Genomic DNA, 17,795 nt, shown 5'->3' with positions numbered 1-17,795 from the left:
GGGTCGGAGGCCCCAATACACACTAATGGAATCACGAAGCAGAAGCTAACAGGCTAACGGGCAAAGCTAACTGCGAGCTAACGCCATTTAGACAGTTTTTACAGCCAAGTTTAATTGAAAACAATTATCTCCATTGTGTGAATGAATGTACAACATCCCTCTCTCCCTTTGTCTTTTCTGTCAGCGCAGTATTTACTATCACGGATTAATGAGTAAAAAACAGCAACATGCTACAACACCTGTGGAGGCGCAATAGCCTCTATGGGCGTGAGTTACTTTGTACTGCTTTAACATTAGCTAATGACTAATGTTAAATGAAAGCAACATAACTACAATTTAGGTAAAAGACCGGCCAACTATTATTTCTATGCAGGTTAGTTCAAGTCTTGTGCCATTTTAATTTAGTTATAGTCATTATTTTGGAGACAATAACACATACCGTTATGAACACAGTATCATCCAGTGAAGTTCCAATGTAATGTTCTCAACATGCTGCCAGTGTCGGTCCATCAGTAACTCTGTGACTGTCACGAAATCTTGTTCGAGACTCTGCTAATCCCTCATTAAAAGAAAAACAACTGGAGCAGCGGATGTCGCTTCTGTGGCTTCTGTTGTCAGCTTATGAGGTGCAGCACATTTCACCAAAATGTCATATAACTCTGGTACATAACGACATCTTCTCTTTTTAGGCAATTTAGATTTTGCCAGAGGTCTCTAGCTAGTAGAGACCTATGATCAAAAGTTGTTCCAATGACTGTACTGAATGCTTGTTTGACATTAAGTATCATACTGGGATTCACAAAGCAAGCCAGGACACTCTGTTGAAAATATACATGTTATCTGTTGTGTGATGGGGAAAATAAATCTTGTGCACTCCACCTGAAAGACCTTTAAGAACACACTTATTCTGAGTAGCGTCAGGCCTGAGCACGTTTCTCAACACTGTTCCCCGTGCCGGGCGTTGAACCATATCTGTGCCAGCACGATGCTTAATTTAAACCTTCCCTCTCGTCTTCTAATTAGTCTTCGTAGCCTCAGCGCCCTGCATCCATCTCTCGAGGGGGGAATGTGGTCACAAAACTTCGACTGCAGTTTTTTTCCACAAAAACATACACCGACAGCATTGTACTGTGTAAGAGCTGCGTACAGTCAGTGTTCTGGGAAGAGAAACAATGGTGCATAAATAGCTAAACAGCAGATGGAAATAAAGCGCTGGCACAGTGTTGTTGCTTTGTTGCCGGCGCCATCTCCCTACTGTGGGCTGAGATCGTGATGTGGAGGTTTCACACGCTCTTCAACACCTGACTGTACTTTTCTGTTGCGAAGGAAAAAAATAACTCCGAGAACAGAAGTTGAAGAAAGTGAATGTAAAGTGTGAAGCAGCCGTTGCTTTTAGACATAGAGCCTCACTCCAGGGCATTGATCACAACTGGATCACAACTTTTGTGTGAGCGCAGAATGTTAGAGCTGAATTACTTTTCAGGGTTCCCACAGGGCATTATAAGGTAATTTAATTAATTGTGCCAAAATCAAGGCCTTAAATGTCATTAAAAAAAGCATTGAATTGGATTAAAACTGGCATTAAAGCTAATTTTTGGGGAAAATTATGACATTGCTCAACAATTTTTACTGTTAAAGGGCATAGAAAATACCAAAAGTCTGATCTAAAACATAGTCAGCTGCAGTTGCCCTTTTCGACCAATCGTCTTTCCTCTTTGATGAAATGTTGGCAAATCTTTAAAAAAAAACAAATTTGGCATTAAAATATAGTATTTGTGCATTAAAAAGCATTACATTTGACTTACCTTTTATTTTTTTCTATAACAATTGTAAACTTTAGAGCCGAATAGATATATAATTTTACAATAAATTTTACAATTGGCCATAATTTTGCAATGGTTGGTGGTGCTCTAACCTGACACGAGAGGTACCACCAGTGTTATTTTCATTATAATTTCAGTCACATTTTTGCTGACTACAATTACACTTAAACAAAATTCAAAGTAGTTAATAAGAATAAAACTATGACTTCTCCAGATATATTTGTCAACTAATAAAAGCTTAATCAAAATGAAAAAGGGACACTTTGCTGGTACCATATATTGAATAGTAAATGACATAGAAAGGTTGCAGTGCAAAATCTTTACAGTGAATAATAGAAACAATCAAATGACTGATAGCCATTCAAGCAATAAGATCAATGAGCTCAATTCATAAACACAAAACACTATAGAAATTAGCAATATCACATATAAAGGTCTGCGATATAGATTCCTCACAAACCAAATCAAAACCCAACTCCGCCCATATTTTAAAGAAGGGAACCCATGACTGGGTTTTACGGATATTGTCCAGGGGGATTAAGTGAGAGTTTGTGAAGATTTGAGTGTGCGTGGGGCGAGGAGAGAGACAGTAGGGTGAGAGATTTGCGGGCTGCAGAGTTCTTTAGGTTCTTTAGGCCAGGCCTCCTTCATTGCTCGCCATCAAATCTTGGGAACCTGGCCTGTAGAGCAGATCTAAAGTCCCAGTAAATCATAATCCAATTGAACACTGGTGTGGAGTTTGCATGTGTGGTATATTGAGATTACAGATAAAAAGAACACAAGGTAAAAAAAGGACACGTTGACTTCCAATTTAATGCAGTTTATTGAAAATGAATTTGGAGTGGAATCTTGAGGATTGGCTGAAACGTAAGAAGTTAAAGCAGGACGCTAAATTAAGAAATATATGAATTTATTAATCTACAAGAGTTAAACAGTTTAATTTGAAAGACCTTTTATTTGAGATAATCTAAAATTTGAAGATTCCTACAGTTTAAAACCACTATAGAGTTCAGGAAATTCTACAGTTACCATGGAGATCCGCCATCTTTGCAGCTGTTAGCATACATTTCCATTGACTAACATTATCTAAAAACAGTAAAAGTGGAGAAAATAGCCATGGAACAACTTCATTAGCTGCTGAGCCACTGCTGGTAAATCTGACACACTGTGGTGTCCAAGTGTTTTAATGTGAACAATAACTCCAGTATTTTAACTTTTAAAATCTCCATTACTTTACAATTGCTGCTAATCCAATAATGCTTAGCGCTATGACGTCATATATTAGAATGAACAAATATTAACTAATATAAACAAAATAGCAGCAGGTGACGGTTCACAGGACCCTGAGCATCATTAGGAAATGACGGCCACCAGTCGAACCATGTAGCATACGGGACGCCATTGTGAGCTAGAGCCAGCACTTAACGCCAGGATTGGAGACATGCAGAAGGCACCCAGATAGCAGCAGCAAGAGAGGACGCCATATTGGAAACAGGTGTCTTAAATAGCCTTCCTTACTAGGGGGTGGGCTAAAAGACGAGTGGGAGCACTTCAGAGACTGTAGAGGAAAAAGAAACCACCCTACTCCACATGTCCTCCGCTTCTGTGTAGGTTTCCTCCCCGTTTCTCTAACAATATGTACAATAGAGCGTGAGGCCAGGATTTCCTGAAACAGAACGTCCAAAATCTCAGTGGGACTGGTTAAATAAAGGCAACAAACAAACAAAGTCTTCTGGTTGTCAGTCTCAATCAACTCATTCCGGTCGACGATTCAAAGCTTCACTACAATGACTACCTCCTGGACGACTGAGGTACTTGACACTGCATTAGAGAGCATAACATGTCCTAAGTAAATCGTCTCTCAGCCGCGAGCTCCACAGCGGTGACAGAGACGTGCTGTTGATGCGCGTCCCACCGGACCACCCTTCACTCTTTGGCCCCGCTCGCTTCTTTCTAATGAAAAACTGTCACTTTCTCATCCAGAGGCATGTCTTTTATATGCGTACTTTCCACTGCGACTGTTAGAACGGTGTCTGTCATGAGTTCTTCTGCTGTCACCGGTGATGCGCACTCACAGATCACAGGAGATGGATTTGTTATGCAGCCTTCAAAAACCACAGACCGTATGCATCCGTCTTTGCTGCATGTTATCTCCAGACCTCTTGATAAATCTTTAAGTACCCGAGTTGGACAGTTTGTGTCTGTCTCAGCGCTGTTGTTGCTACAATCAGTCGCAACTTGAAGATGCTCACAAAAAGATGAGCATCTAGAAGGAGCTACAGGGTTAGAAAGAAGACATTTTGTAATAAAAGTTTTTAGTCAAAGTTGGTGAAGGTGGGAAGGCACTCGGAGTAATCTAAATAACTATCAGCGTCAGTCAACAGCCACAGACATATGGATCTTTTGTAATTTGTGATGTTTGATGGCGATTGTTAACGGCTATAGGAAAAATACACTGAACAGGAAGGAACAGGCCACCATTTTTCCATACTGTGATATGTTCTTGCCTGAGCTTAGGCGAGTTGATGCGTACCTGTCTGGTCATTGCGCGTGCGCTCAGTCACGCAAAACGACCAAAGATGTTGTTAGTATTTGGCCTCTCCCAATGTATTCCTATAGCTCCAAAAGGGGATTGGAAGCTACCACGCTCTTCCATGGGTACGCACAAAGACCAGACAGGTACGTATAAAATCGTCTAAGCTCAGGTAAGAACATATCACAGTACGGAAGAACTGTGTGCCCTCACTAACGCAAAAAGATCAAAGATGTTGTAGCATTTGGCCTCTCCCAATGTATTCCTATCGCTCCAAACGGGGTAAAGTTAGAAGCGACCACGCTCTTCCACGGGTAAAGACCAGACAGGTACGTATCAACTTGTCTAAGCTCAGGTAAGAACATGTCTCAGTATGGAAAAACAGTGGCCTGTTCCTTAAAAAATGGCAAAAATTACTTTTACAGTTTTTGAGACCATGTGTACAAGTGGATAAACAACTGTAACTGTAATGTTGTGGACTCTGCGTTGTGCGTTAAAACTGTTTAATGCCTCATTAACTATAGTCTAGCACCAGTTCCGGGTTCGCAGATGTGCGAGCAACTACAAAAAGATTTAATCTCTTTAATACCACAATCAATATTTCTGAAACTCAACAGAGAGTTGCTGAACATACTTATTTATCAGGCCCATTAGCCAAAAATGCTGAACGTACTGCTATAAAAGTAATATTTACCAAAATCTGTACTTCCGGGTTAGCGGAGATAAATGCTAACGGCGCAGCAACTACGCCAACCCCGGAAGTACCGACTTTAGAATTTTTTTTTTTTTTAGCAGTAGGTGCGCCATTTTTGGCTAATGAGCCGGGATCAAACAGGTCCCCAATGAACAGTGGTTGAACATGGTTTGTGGGAACATGGTACTTTGCGTCGGACAGTTCACGCCTCCGCGTCGTTCTGTTATTTCTGATAATGGACACCTCGTCGTGCATTGTCCCTTACGTAATGCACAGCTCCTCACTGTTTAATCCATACATATTTGAATATTTGCAAAATGACATCCAGAACAAGCAACATGCGGCTGAAAATCATGGATAGAGCTCAAGAAAACTGCTGATTTCTGAGATTCTTGGCACATTCCACTGCAATAAACCATTAGCCATTACTCACAGTTATGTTGTGTAATATATGAAAAGTGTTTTCTGATGCCCCATAACATGGCGGATATCCATTGTATTGTTAAATTTATTACGCTCCATCCTGAGCTCTATGGTAGATTAATACTGAAAATCCACTTTGTCAAAGTGACGTGCTTTTCATCGCTGCTTGAACAGTCTGTCAGCGAACAGACGGCTGCATATCTGTAAGTGCCAGGACAGTCCCACGTTAACTCCAGTTGCTTATTGAAAAGAAAAATGCTATTTTTAAAATGCACATACAGCAAAGTCTCGCTCATCCTTACTACTAGTCTGAACACAAGCAGGGAGATGTGGCAGACTCCAAATCAACACAGACAAATTAGATTATTTATGCAAAAGCTTTGTTTGCAAGCCGAAGCAAAAGCGACAGTGTTTGCAAAATTAGACTTATACAAGTAGAACAGTATGGAATATGCACCACAATGTTTGAAATATAAGATAAGATAATCCTTTATTGATCTCACAACGGAGATACGTTCGGCATTCAATAAGATCACTCAGGGTGTGCAAAGTAGACAGAAATGTGCAAACAGTTAAATAGTATCTTATATACAATAAGTAAAAGCAAAAATCTTAAGGGGCAGAATTATAACAATAAGGAAATAAATATAAAATAAAAATTAGAACAGATTATAAAAAGTAGAATATCGAGGTGCTAAGTTTACAGTCCTCATGCAGGTTGTCAATAAGTGATGCTGGTACAATATACAACTTCAGATTTTGGATGTGACCAAATGTTTGTCACAATGAAGATGGATGTTCTCTGTGGTATTTCTCACCTCTGTCTTGGTACAGCCACGTTTTTTTTTTTTTTTTTGCCTTTTTCTGCAAACTTCATTTGTAGTTTCTGTGTTCCACATTGTTTTACTGGATACTTTTGTACATCTTTGTTGTTTTTGTGAGGTTTGGTGGATTTTTTTTACTGCAGAGACTAGCCATGAAGGACCCACTTAAACAAACAGCTAGCTTCTGAGCTAAAGACACTTCTTCTGAAACACTGAAGAGGCACCAAGAGCCCCCCACACCTGCAGCACAGTGGAGGCAGCACAAGAGGCGCTACAGGAAACAAAAAGGGACAAACGAAGAGATGATGGTGAAAGACTGTTGTGGAGTGGGGATGGCTGGGCAGGAGGAAGAGGAAGGAGGAGGTGGAGCTGACCAGTGCAGGACACCATGCTCTGAAACAGGGACAAACCCACGTTTCAGAGGATCACTGAAGGCAGTACTCTGGTTTCCTGCAAAAACATGCTGGTCAGGTTGGCCCACAAAGGCGGCGCGCTCAGTCGCAGCAGCTCAAGACTATAACCCAACACTGGAACTCAATTTCGTTGGACCTGTGATGAAAAACACTTGGATTTCTATTTTCGCCTACTTGGTGTCCTTATACATAAAATGTTACGCTGTGTGGCTTTAAGCTCTTCAAATTCTCATCTTTGCCTCAGCTGAGGTTAGGACAGCTCCAGATCTTTGCGAGCGCTGCTCCCCTGATGCGGCCTGTCTGTGAGCGCCCAAATGATGGATGCTCTGCCCGCGCCGTGAAATAAAGTCCCGCAGATCAATGCACGCTTTGTGGGAGAGCTCTTCATTAGCCCAATGGATTGTGCACGTTGGGTGCAGTCAGCGGTGGGATTTAGCGGGGCGTTACTGTAAATGATGTTAGCACGACCTTACGCGCAATTCATCACGCCAGAGGTACGCGCTGTGTCCGTTCATGCTGAATATGGAGACTGATTTTTTTTTTTTTTTGCATTTTACGGTACAATAGGAATCTCAGGGGAGGAAGTGAAGACAGTGGAAGGAGATAGGAGCTATTTTTAGAGTCGGCGAGGGTTAGGGATGCTGAGGTGCACAAGCTAATGAGAGGAGGTGCGCGAGAAAGCTGCTCTCCGGGAAGAGACAGGCATGTGGTGGAGAGGAAAAAAAGCCAATCTTGTGCCAATCACTGAATGCATTTTCTGCTTTGAAATTTGATTAGACAGGGACACAGCCAAGAATAGTTTGGAGATAAGTGAGCATTCGTCATAAAACTCACTTATGTTTCTGTGAGGCTGTGGAAATTCTACATTTTATGACTAAAAATCGCTCCCTTCCTGATTAAATGTTGGCTCTGCCCATTCAAGGCTTTCAAATAGGCCATAATCATATTAGGACGGACAAGGCTTTAATCGGAAGGAACAGTGGTTCTCAAAGTGTGGTCGCGGGCTCCTCGGAGGTCACAAAGACGCTGCAGGCGGAAATTGTTCACACAGTCAAACAAAAAAGGGGTTATCAACATATACAATAATATTAATTTACTGTATAACACACTTTCTTTATCCTACCAATACATATGATCTCACCTCAAAACAAGAATCAAGATAATGTCACAAATGTCCTGTGTTTTTTTTTGGTCCCAGGATTCCAGGGCCCCACGTGTGAGCAGAAGGTCGACCCATGTGCCTCCAGCCCGTGCCATAACAATGGGACGTGTTACCCCCAGGGGCCGGGGCCTCTGGGCTTCGGCTGCAGTTGCCCCTCCGGCTTCACTGGTCCCACCTGCGCTCAACTGGTGGACTTCTGCGCACTCAACCCCTGCGCCCACGGGGTCTGCCGCAGCGTGGGCAACAGCTACAGGTGTCTCTGCATCCCAGGTGCTGATTATATTATTACATTATTATTATATTTACAACAGGCAAATCATTATTAGTTATTCATGGAATTCTTCAAAGGTGTAAGTAACTTGTTTACCTTAATAAATCCTTTCCCTCTGGGGGTAATACAAGTGTTAATGGGATTATAGATACAGACGGCATCTCTGGAATCGCCCATATATGGTCATTTTTGAAAACAGTTAAAGCAGTACTAAGTAACGTGTTTACCTTAATAAATTCTTTTCGTTGTCCCTGTGGGGGTAATACAAGTGATGATTGGAGGGTCTTTCATCTCCCCCTGGTGTCTCTGACCAGAAAACCATGTTTGCAACTTGACTGCCTCTGGTCCGGAGAAAGCAATACACACTAATGGAATCACGAAAAAGAAGCTAACATGCTAACGGGCAAAGCTAACTGCAGGCAAACGTCACTTTAAACAGTATTTACAGCCAAGTTTGAGTGAAAAAAATTATTTCCATTGTATAATTGGATGCACAGTAACCCTCTCTCCCTTCGCCTTTCCTGTCAGCGTAGTATTTACTCTCCAAGACAATTAAAAAGTTAAAAAATCGTAACTTGCTACTACACCTGCAGTTGCGCTTATGGCCTCTAGGGGGAAGAGTTACTTAGTACTGCTTTAAGGGGGAAAACAATTTAGAAACAATTTAAATTTTCTCTAATTGTTCAAAAGCTACTGTAACAAATGCTGAATTATGAATATAGTTTTTTACTAAATAATGATACAAAGACATGGGGAGGAGCAAAGTGGTTCAACAGCCCATAAATACATGAATAATGCTAACTTGATGCTACATGTTAGCATCGGGCTAATGCTAACGGTTAGCTAGCGCTTGCTACAACTGCTGTTTTTTCACTTCTACCGAACAATCTGTTGCGACAAAATATCCATATGGGCCCGATTTACCATTGACTCTATTTATGTGTGATAAATAAGTTGATATTCCACCAGAAAATGGCTAAAAAGAGGGGAAAATTGTGTTTCTCTAAAGATTCTATTTTCCCCCTCGGCGAAGCCACGCCCCCTTCTATGACGAGATGCCGTCTGTATCTATTGGGGGGGTCTTTCATCTCCCCCTGGTGTCTCTGGCCAGAAAACCACAATTGCAACTTCGCTGCCTTCAGGTTGGAGGCCCCGATACACACTAATGGAATCACGAAGAAGCAGCTAACAGGCTAACAGGGAAAGCTAGCTGTGGGCTACCGCCACTTAAACAGTATTTACAGCCAAGTCTGAGTGAAAAAGATTATCTCCATTGTGTAATTGGATGAACAATATCCCTCTCTCCCTTTGTCTTTTCCGTCAGCGTAGTATTTACTCTCACGGATAATTAATGAGTAAAAAACTGTAGCATGCTACGACACCTGCAGTGACGCTTATGGCTTCTATAGGGGCACGAGATACTTAGTACTGCTTTAAACACTGTGTGGAATGTAGTATATTTATTTTCAATGAAGCAGACATAACACTGCGTTATTCAGCTTGAAAATTGTTTTGAATTTGTTGTAGAAAGAATTGAATTGAAGCTCGAATCCAGAACGAGCACAAGAAACACAGGAACAAATCAAAATACTAATACAACTGTACTGAGTTGTTATTTATTTCTTAAAGGGAAATTATCATTAGGACTTTTTGTGTTAGTAGGCCAAGCGTGTCACATAAAGACACATACGTTTTCAGAAAGTTGTCCTGTGAACTGGGGTGTTTTTGAGTTGAAGATCTTTCGCCTCTCGTCAAAGACGCTTTGTAAATTCAAATTGACCTAGTCCAACTTTCTAAAAAGAACCAAGAAGTTATGGAACAATATAATTACATAAACGAAATGCTAAATTCAGATATTCAAAGAGCTGAAATGTAAAGTACTGTCAGTCCAACTCTGTAGCCCCGAATAGATGATAAAATCGGGCTCAAAGATGCGTTTTCTTGCACTGGGTGATGGTGCAGTGCATGCTGATGCCTCTGTGATAAAATCAATTGACCGGAATGATGACTTATCATTATGCATTTTCTTGCAATTACTTTTCTGCAGAGCTGAGATGGATGGCTCTCCCCCATAGGCCATAAACATAATATGACACTGCTGATCCCTCTGCATTAGCTTCACCAGCGGTCACACTCAATCTGCTACTACCCAGATCCTTTCCCACTTTCTGATTAGTGGATATTTGAAGCTGCTATAGCGCTGACCTCTGTGTGAGTTGGTATTGGCATATATTAGCACTTTGGAAATCTTTGAGAAGCTGCTAACTCGATGCAGAGAAGACGCCTACGACACAGCTGTTGAACATATTGTCCCAGTTGAACATTGGTCTGATTAAGATGCAAATATGTGGCTATATTAACAGAACACAAGGGAGATGGTATTACTATGAGGTTTGTTCATTCATGCTGCAGCTGAGTCAAACACTGCACAGTCTTTGCCTTTCTGAATATTAGTATTCTGCCTCATGATGGATGTAAAAGGCAAATGAGTGAGTGTATGTGGCTGTGTCTTCATCCTTTTGGTAACATATTCTTAAAAAAACTAACCTGACATCCAATCTGCAGGCAAGTGTCCTTGGGCATCAGGACTTAGCAGACTACCTTTTAGTAGAAAGCCAAAGAGCAGGCTTAAAGGAACAGTCCACCGCTTTTCCATACTGAGACATGTTCTTGCCTGAGCTTAGACGAGTTGATACGACCACCACCACCAACCACTCACTCACTACATTCACCCTATTGAATGCTGATTATTGTTTGGGCTGCTTAATACTGCAATATGTGATACTGCTGTGCAATATTGCTTCACTAAGTCATTTCAATACGATATATTACATTCTAGTCAAACACAAATCGTAAGTAACTAGTTTTTCAGCAAATTGTGTCAGAAGAAGCCATCCGTAAACTCCGGTCAATTATAATTTCCCTACATGTACGTCTGGGTCTGATCTCAGTGGCCGCTTTACATCGGTTGACTTTCTACCTACCATTCAGCGAGCGGGGGAGGCGGCCGCATTTGCTGGTTGTAGTTTGGCAATGGCAGCGGATGCGAAAGGAATGGAAGCTCTTCAATCCGTTCTGGATCGGCTCCCAAATATCCAGAAATTAAAATTGAAGCCTTGGAATACACAAGGAGAGTTATGATAGCTGCTTCACTCACTCGGGTTCACCCCTTCCACCTGATAACAGGGCTCAACTGTGAAGATCCAGACCCTTGTACAAAACGCAATGAGTGCGAGAGTCTGGTGAAACCAGGCTACATCAGGACCAAAACGAGACTAAAACTTGGTAAATGTTTAACTAAAACTGAACTTTTACACATTTACAAGTTCAGTGCATTGCTTGTTTTTGGCTGAGTTAGCAAAAAAAAAAGTCGATTTCAGTCAGAAGAAGACTTTAGTGATGTGATGTATTGTGATATATTGTGCCTTCTTGTGATACCTAATATTTTGTTTTATTTGACCTTTATTTAACCAGGAAAGTCCCACTGAGATTAAGAATCTCTTTATGTACATATTTTAGTGATAGGGGAAACCGGAGTACCCGGAGGGAAACCTATGCACATGCAAACTCCACACAGCAGCCCTACAGGGAACTTATAATTTGCTTCATTTTTAGCCTTGTTATGGTCCAGATTACGTGTGATTTGCATTTAAATTGAATGATAAATACTGTGTTGAAAAAGTTTAGTAAAATATCACAGTAATAGCCTATCACAATATCTCACAACTCTATTTTTTTATATCGTGCTGCCCTAATAATTGTTCTATAATAATGTATAACATAATAATATTATAATTGGCTTAAAATAAAGTACTTGGTGTCAGTGTTGTTTAGGTCTGCAGTGAAGTAGGGTCACTGAGAGAAAAGGGTTGGGAGCCACTGTGAATAAGTTATTCACCCAGTGTTTCCGGCCCGTCCCTTTGTCCTTCTGCGTCTTCATCGCCCCGCTGTTTACCTCACCTCATTTCCCTCTCCTCGTCTGTTGTCTGGTTGCCATGGCGAGGCAATTGCCCGATGTGTGTACGTGGCTTTAATCAATTCTCCGCTGTGACTTTGCTGCCTGGGCAGATGCTCCCATCCAATCCAATGACTCCGTGCTCGCAGCACCGTCTAATGGGACCCGTGAATATTGGAGATGTGCAATTAGCAACACGGACGTAATAAATGAAGACACAGTGCACACTCGGCACCGGCACTTCGCTCTTGCGTGCGCCGCAGTGGTCCGAGACTGACCTTTTCTCTGGCTCATCAAAATGCCGTGTCCGTCTGAGGAGGAGAGAGTGTCTGCCCTATCCCACCTCGCAGACGTGCTTATGAGAAATGCCCTGGGAGCCTCTGTGGAGCTGATATGTCCAGTTATTCCTCCTCCACTTTGCTGTAATCCGGAAGATTAAACATTGCTGGCTGTGAGGGCTGGAAGTGCAAAGAATTTATACAATCACTACCACGGGTTTCCAAACTTAATGGACCAATGAATGGACTTTTTGGAGCTTTTAACTATGTTGTAAAGTTATTTCCTCATCAAGAACATTCCAGAAGTTTTTAGATTATTTTTAGGATGTAATGTTAAAGGAATAGGCCACCGTTTTTACATACTAAGATATGTTCTTACCTCACTTTAGTCGAGTTAATATATCCCCGTCTGGTCTTTGTCCGTGCGCTCTGTCACGCAAACGGAGCACATACGCAGCCTCTCCCACATGTCACATAGCTCCGAAAAAGCTCACGATAGAAGCTACCAAGCTCTTCCACGTGTTCCCTATTTAAATAAAGTTACGTGAAGTGTTTTCATGCGAAGTATATTTACCCAGAAATGTAACATGTCGATTTTATAAGCAAATAAAGAGGGGGACTATATTGTGAGGCGTAATGATACGAGGAGCAAAACGTCCGCGCAGTAACTCCTAAAGGTTATTGACGGAAGTGAGCGGGGGAAGTCTTTAGGAGTTACTGCGCGGACGCTGTGCTCCTCGTATCATTACGCCTCACAATATAGTCCCCCTTTTTATTTGCTTATAAAATCGACACGTTACATTTCTGTGTAAATATACTTCGCATGAAAACACTTCACGTAACTTTATTTAAATAGGGAACACGTGGAAGAGCTTGGTAGCTTCTATCGTGAGCTTTTTCGGAGCTATGTGACATGTGGGAGAGGCTGCGTATGTGCTCCGTTTGCCTGGCAGAGCGCACGGACAAAGACCAGACGGGGATATATTAACACGACTAAAGTGAGGTAAGAACATATCTTAGTATGTAAAAACGGTGGCCTATTCCTTTAAAGAAAAAAACTAAAAATGAACAGAGGTAAAGGAAAAAGTGTTGCGGTCACATTGCCGTGACTGGTTAGGGTTAGGGTTAGTCTCCTCAACGTGTCCGCAACTCTGACTCATTTTGCGCATACAAAGGGTCCATAACTCACCGGCCAAGAGACTAGTTGGAGATGTCTCCGATATGTCCCCTGGAGATAAGGCGAGTCTCCAGGTAGTCTCGGTAAAAATGAACAGGTTTGATTTCAGCGGAGTCTCTGCATGGTCTCCGAGAGGTCTACACTGTCTTAAGCTGCTGTGGCAATGTTGCGAACACTATTTGTTGCCCTCAACCTGTGAGACGTTTCTGTGACATCCTCGCAATGTCTCCGAGACCTGTCGGATACCAAGGAGATCTCAGTCGTATGGAGTCTCTTTGAGATCTTGGAAACATTCCAGGAACGTCACAAAAACATCTCACAAGTTGAGGACAACAAATAGAGTTCACGACACAACCACTTGACCATGCAGAGTGGTCTCCACAGACATTGAACCTGTCCGTTTTCACAGGAGACTCGCCTTATCTCCAGGGGACATCTCAGAGACATCTCGAGTCTCCAACTAGTCTCTAACTAGTCTCTGGGCCGGTGAGATCGGCCTTTAAATGCTGTTTGGGCCTTTTCAAAAATGTGTAATGTAATACAGGCTGTGATTAATGTTGTAATGCTAGTATGTGAGTTATGTTTGCGCGCTGGTTGTTGATGTGTTTTTCTTAGCCTATACTTCATCTCCAGGTTATAGCGATGCTTTACATTTAACACTGAGACTTAAGACTAATTGCTTTTGCCTGGGTGTGTGGGTCATTGCTTCTTGTGCTGTAGCATCGTGACCCGTACATTGCCAGCTCTTGCATCTTTTCTTGACCCTCTCGCCCACATGGACAAGCTGCTGACCAAATAACCAGGTGTGCACACATTGGTAATTGGATGAACGTTGAGCTGAATTCGACCTTTTGTTGTACGATGCCCTGTCTGTCTGAGGTGGGAGAGTGTGCCTTATTCATCCACACCGACAGGGGATATGTGATTATCCAAACAATATAAAGCAGTGCATTAGTGTTGTTAGCATTTCCGTGCACTGCTCCTCTCCTCCTCGTCTCTTCTGTATGTTAATCCAGGGAGCGGTTTCATAATATCACACAGCAACCACACATCATCAGTAGGGTGAATCTAACATGTCTTACGACGGTCTAAACCCAGCTCACGCTTCCTATTAGTGGGTGAACAATCCAACGCTTGACGAATTCTGCCTCACAATGATAGAAAGAGCCGACATCAAAGGATCAAAAAGCGGCGGCGCTATGAACGCTTGGCCGCCGCAAGCCCCTTATCCCTGTGGTAACTTCCTTGACACCTCCTACTTAAACCTCCAAAAGTCAGAAGGACTTATCGTGCTCTGTTCCTCTCCTCCTCGTCTACGTCAAACCATGGAGCGGTTTCAGATTCACCACTGTGTTATTGTTTTTTATTCCAGAAAGTTCACGGTGCGTACGTTATCTACTGTTTCGTTCTGTTTTCCGTGGTAGCATCACAGACCTGGCTCATGTGAATCAGAGTGTGTGTTTTGTAACCCACTGAAAACTGGGTACTGTGCCTTTAAAGGAACTATACAGAGTTTAAAAATGTCAAAATAATGTATTTTCCTCCCCCGACATGTTCAAACAATGTCCTAATGTGTAGAATGAGCCCAGACCTGTTCACCACAACTGCCTCTAAAATCCTGCACTGTCGCTCAAGAAGGTGTTACTTCGGGTCTGAACTGCCGTTATGCACGAGCTTAATATAGAAACTGCAGTTACACGTATGACCTGAGGTGGCAGTAGTGAGTATAAAATGGCCAACTGGCATCAAGCCCCTTTAATCCTCCTACCTTTTGTATCTGTTCAAATGCAGGACACGTCTTTGTAAAGAATAGGAAATGTGTGTATTCTGGCTGGCCAGGCTTACATTTGAAGTTAAAATCACATACATTTCTTTTCTCTTTACAGTGATTACCCTTTAATAATCTATTCAATATATAAGATTGATTGAACTGATTTAAAGGCCCTGTATCTGATTGTTTTTTAATACAAACAATGACAGAGGAAGCCACTATATTGAAATATTAGTTGTGGCCCAAACTCATTCATAACTTCTCTTAAAGGAACAGGCCACCATTTTTCCATACTGAGATATGTTCTTACCTGAGCTTAGACAAGTTGATACTGGTCTTTGTGTGCGCCTGTGGAGGAGCGTGGTAGCTTCCAACTCCCCCCCTCCTTTGGAGCTATAGGAATACATTGGGAGAGGCCAAATGCTAACAACATCTTTAGTCGTTTTGCGTGACTGAGCAGGCAGGTCTGGTAAGAACACATCTCAGTACGTAAAAACGGTGGCCTGTTCCTTTAAATATTTGTAGCATGCCAATTCTTCACAGGGATGAATTTATAGGCATATTTAGCAACTTGCAGGGTCACTTTTCAGAGTCACTTTAATAGAAAAAGAAAAAAAAATGTGCCTGAAAGTTTATGGTATTGATATATATTATAATGCTTTACAGTGTTTTTCCCACAAATGTCTGAGTTTAAAATAATATAAGGGAAGAAAAAGCAAACTTCGTTCCTACTTGAACAAAATCAGGTGTTGTGCCTTTAAGTATTTATTTCTGGGCTGTTGAGAGCATGCACAAGTGACATTAATATTCTGAGCCTATGCAGCGACTGCAGGACCTAGCTCTCACTCACACAGTGGGTCTGCGGTACATTCCAACGTAATAACATAGGAATAAATTGCGGGACATGAACACTGTACCCACTGTAGTTGGCCCTGAATAGCCATGTTTTTCAAGCTCAGCTCAGTGATAGAGACAGTGATATTGGAAAAGGACTGATCCTCCCGCCCGCAGTAATCCGCCGCACATGAGAGGTTGCCAGCCCCACTGCCTGTCTATGGGAAAGGCACTTGACATTTCAATGGCATTTCAGAGACGCGTTCCCCATAGGCTGACACAGAGATCCTCATTTATTTCCCGTCTTCTCCTCAAACACACACTAGCCAAGGCCCAGGGAGGGATTTGTAGAAAGTTTGTCAGCGCTTGCATCCAAATAAAAACTTCAGTCGCTGCAAGTGGGAATGATGGAAGCAGATTGCACCTCCAGTCAGACAGAGGCTTGGGAGACGCTCTTGGATGTACTGTTCATAGGAACAGGGACTGTAGATGACAGTCAAAGCAGTGCATTTCAGTGGGGCTTTTTTGTGTTTGAAAGTTTGCATGCAGTTATTTTCCAAGTGATGTTTATGCTTAACATACTTCACCATTGGCAGACCGAAGCGAAGCGATTGTTGTCACAATCAGCCACGTCACTGTGTCTTATTAAGGTACACAACAATTTGTGCTTGGGAGTTATTTAAACTGGTGACCTTTGGCTTAAAGGGACTATACAGAGTGTAAAAATGCAAAAAATAAGTATTTTCATCCCCCTACATGTTCCAGCCAGTAATGTGTAGAATGAGCTCAGGCCTGTTCACCACATCTGCCTTTAAAATCCCCTGAACCCACTTTGTATTCAATCCCTCCTGTTGAGAACCAGGTAAAATAGTTTGTGTAACATTTTATAATAAGTACAGCTTATTTAGCCTTGATAAATGATGAGTTAACTAATGAATTGTTCATAATGAATTAAGTGTTAAGTGTGACTAACACTTGCCGGTAATAGGTGGGGTAAGTAGAACTATTCATTATGAGTTAGGCATTAACTGTAGTAGTTGAGTAGTTGTTAAGTGTTAGTTACACTTAACTAACTAAGTGTTCATGATGAATTAAGTGTTAATTCATCATGAACCAAATTAGGTGTAGGTATTATAAATGTTACCATAGTTTGTTTGTTTCCCCTTTTACAGACATGTTGATTTTAACATTCTACTTTCTCCTCAGGCCGTTTTGTTTCTTTAAAGGGACTATACAGAGTTTCAAAAATATTTTCATCTTCCTAAATGTTCCAGCAATGTCCTAGAGTGTGTAGAATGAGCTCAGACCTGTTCACCACATCTGCCTCTAAAATCCTGCACTGTCACTCAAACAGTTGTTACTTCGGCTCCAAAGTGCCGTCATGCACAACTTAATATAGAACCTGCAGTTAAGCGTAAGACCTGAGGTGGCAGTAGTGAGCATAAAATGACCAACTTGTCATCTAGTCTCTTTAAAGCCACAGTGCGGACCATGCCAGACTCTTTTTAGACATTACAAGAACAAATAAACTACTTTCGCTCATAATTAAACAGGCCGCCCAACAATACCAACATGGTCGTGGAGACAGATGTGATTTTCGCATTGGGTGATGTCAAAATAGAGCATTTGGAAGAGGA

At 41.8% G+C, this 17,795-nt stretch overlaps 2 protein-coding genes across 2 annotated transcripts in view; both read left to right on the top strand.

Annotated features, from left to right (window-relative positions):
- Window positions 1–17,795, top strand: part of pid1 (phosphotyrosine interaction domain containing 1) — a 262,313-nt gene that overhangs the window by 209,771 nt on the left and 34,747 nt on the right. The window lies entirely within an intron of this gene.
- The window catches only part of dner (delta/notch-like EGF repeat containing), a 104,371-nt gene that overhangs the window by 79,734 nt on the left and 6,842 nt on the right, over window positions 1–17,795 (top strand). Inside the window, exon 8 of the mRNA XM_079574075.1 lies at window positions 7,909–8,142. Coding sequence (XP_079430201.1) covers window positions 7,909–8,142 — 234 coding nt within the window. The remainder of the gene's footprint in view (window positions 1–7,908; window positions 8,143–17,795) is intronic.

This window comes from Gobius niger (assembly GCF_951799975.1).
Source record: "Gobius niger genome assembly, chromosome: 1".
In the NCBI taxonomy this organism is placed as follows: domain Eukaryota; kingdom Metazoa; phylum Chordata; class Actinopteri; order Gobiiformes; family Gobiidae; genus Gobius; species Gobius niger.
Note: the sequence above shows the minus strand (reverse complement) of the source record. Positions and strands in the feature narration are given on the sequence as shown.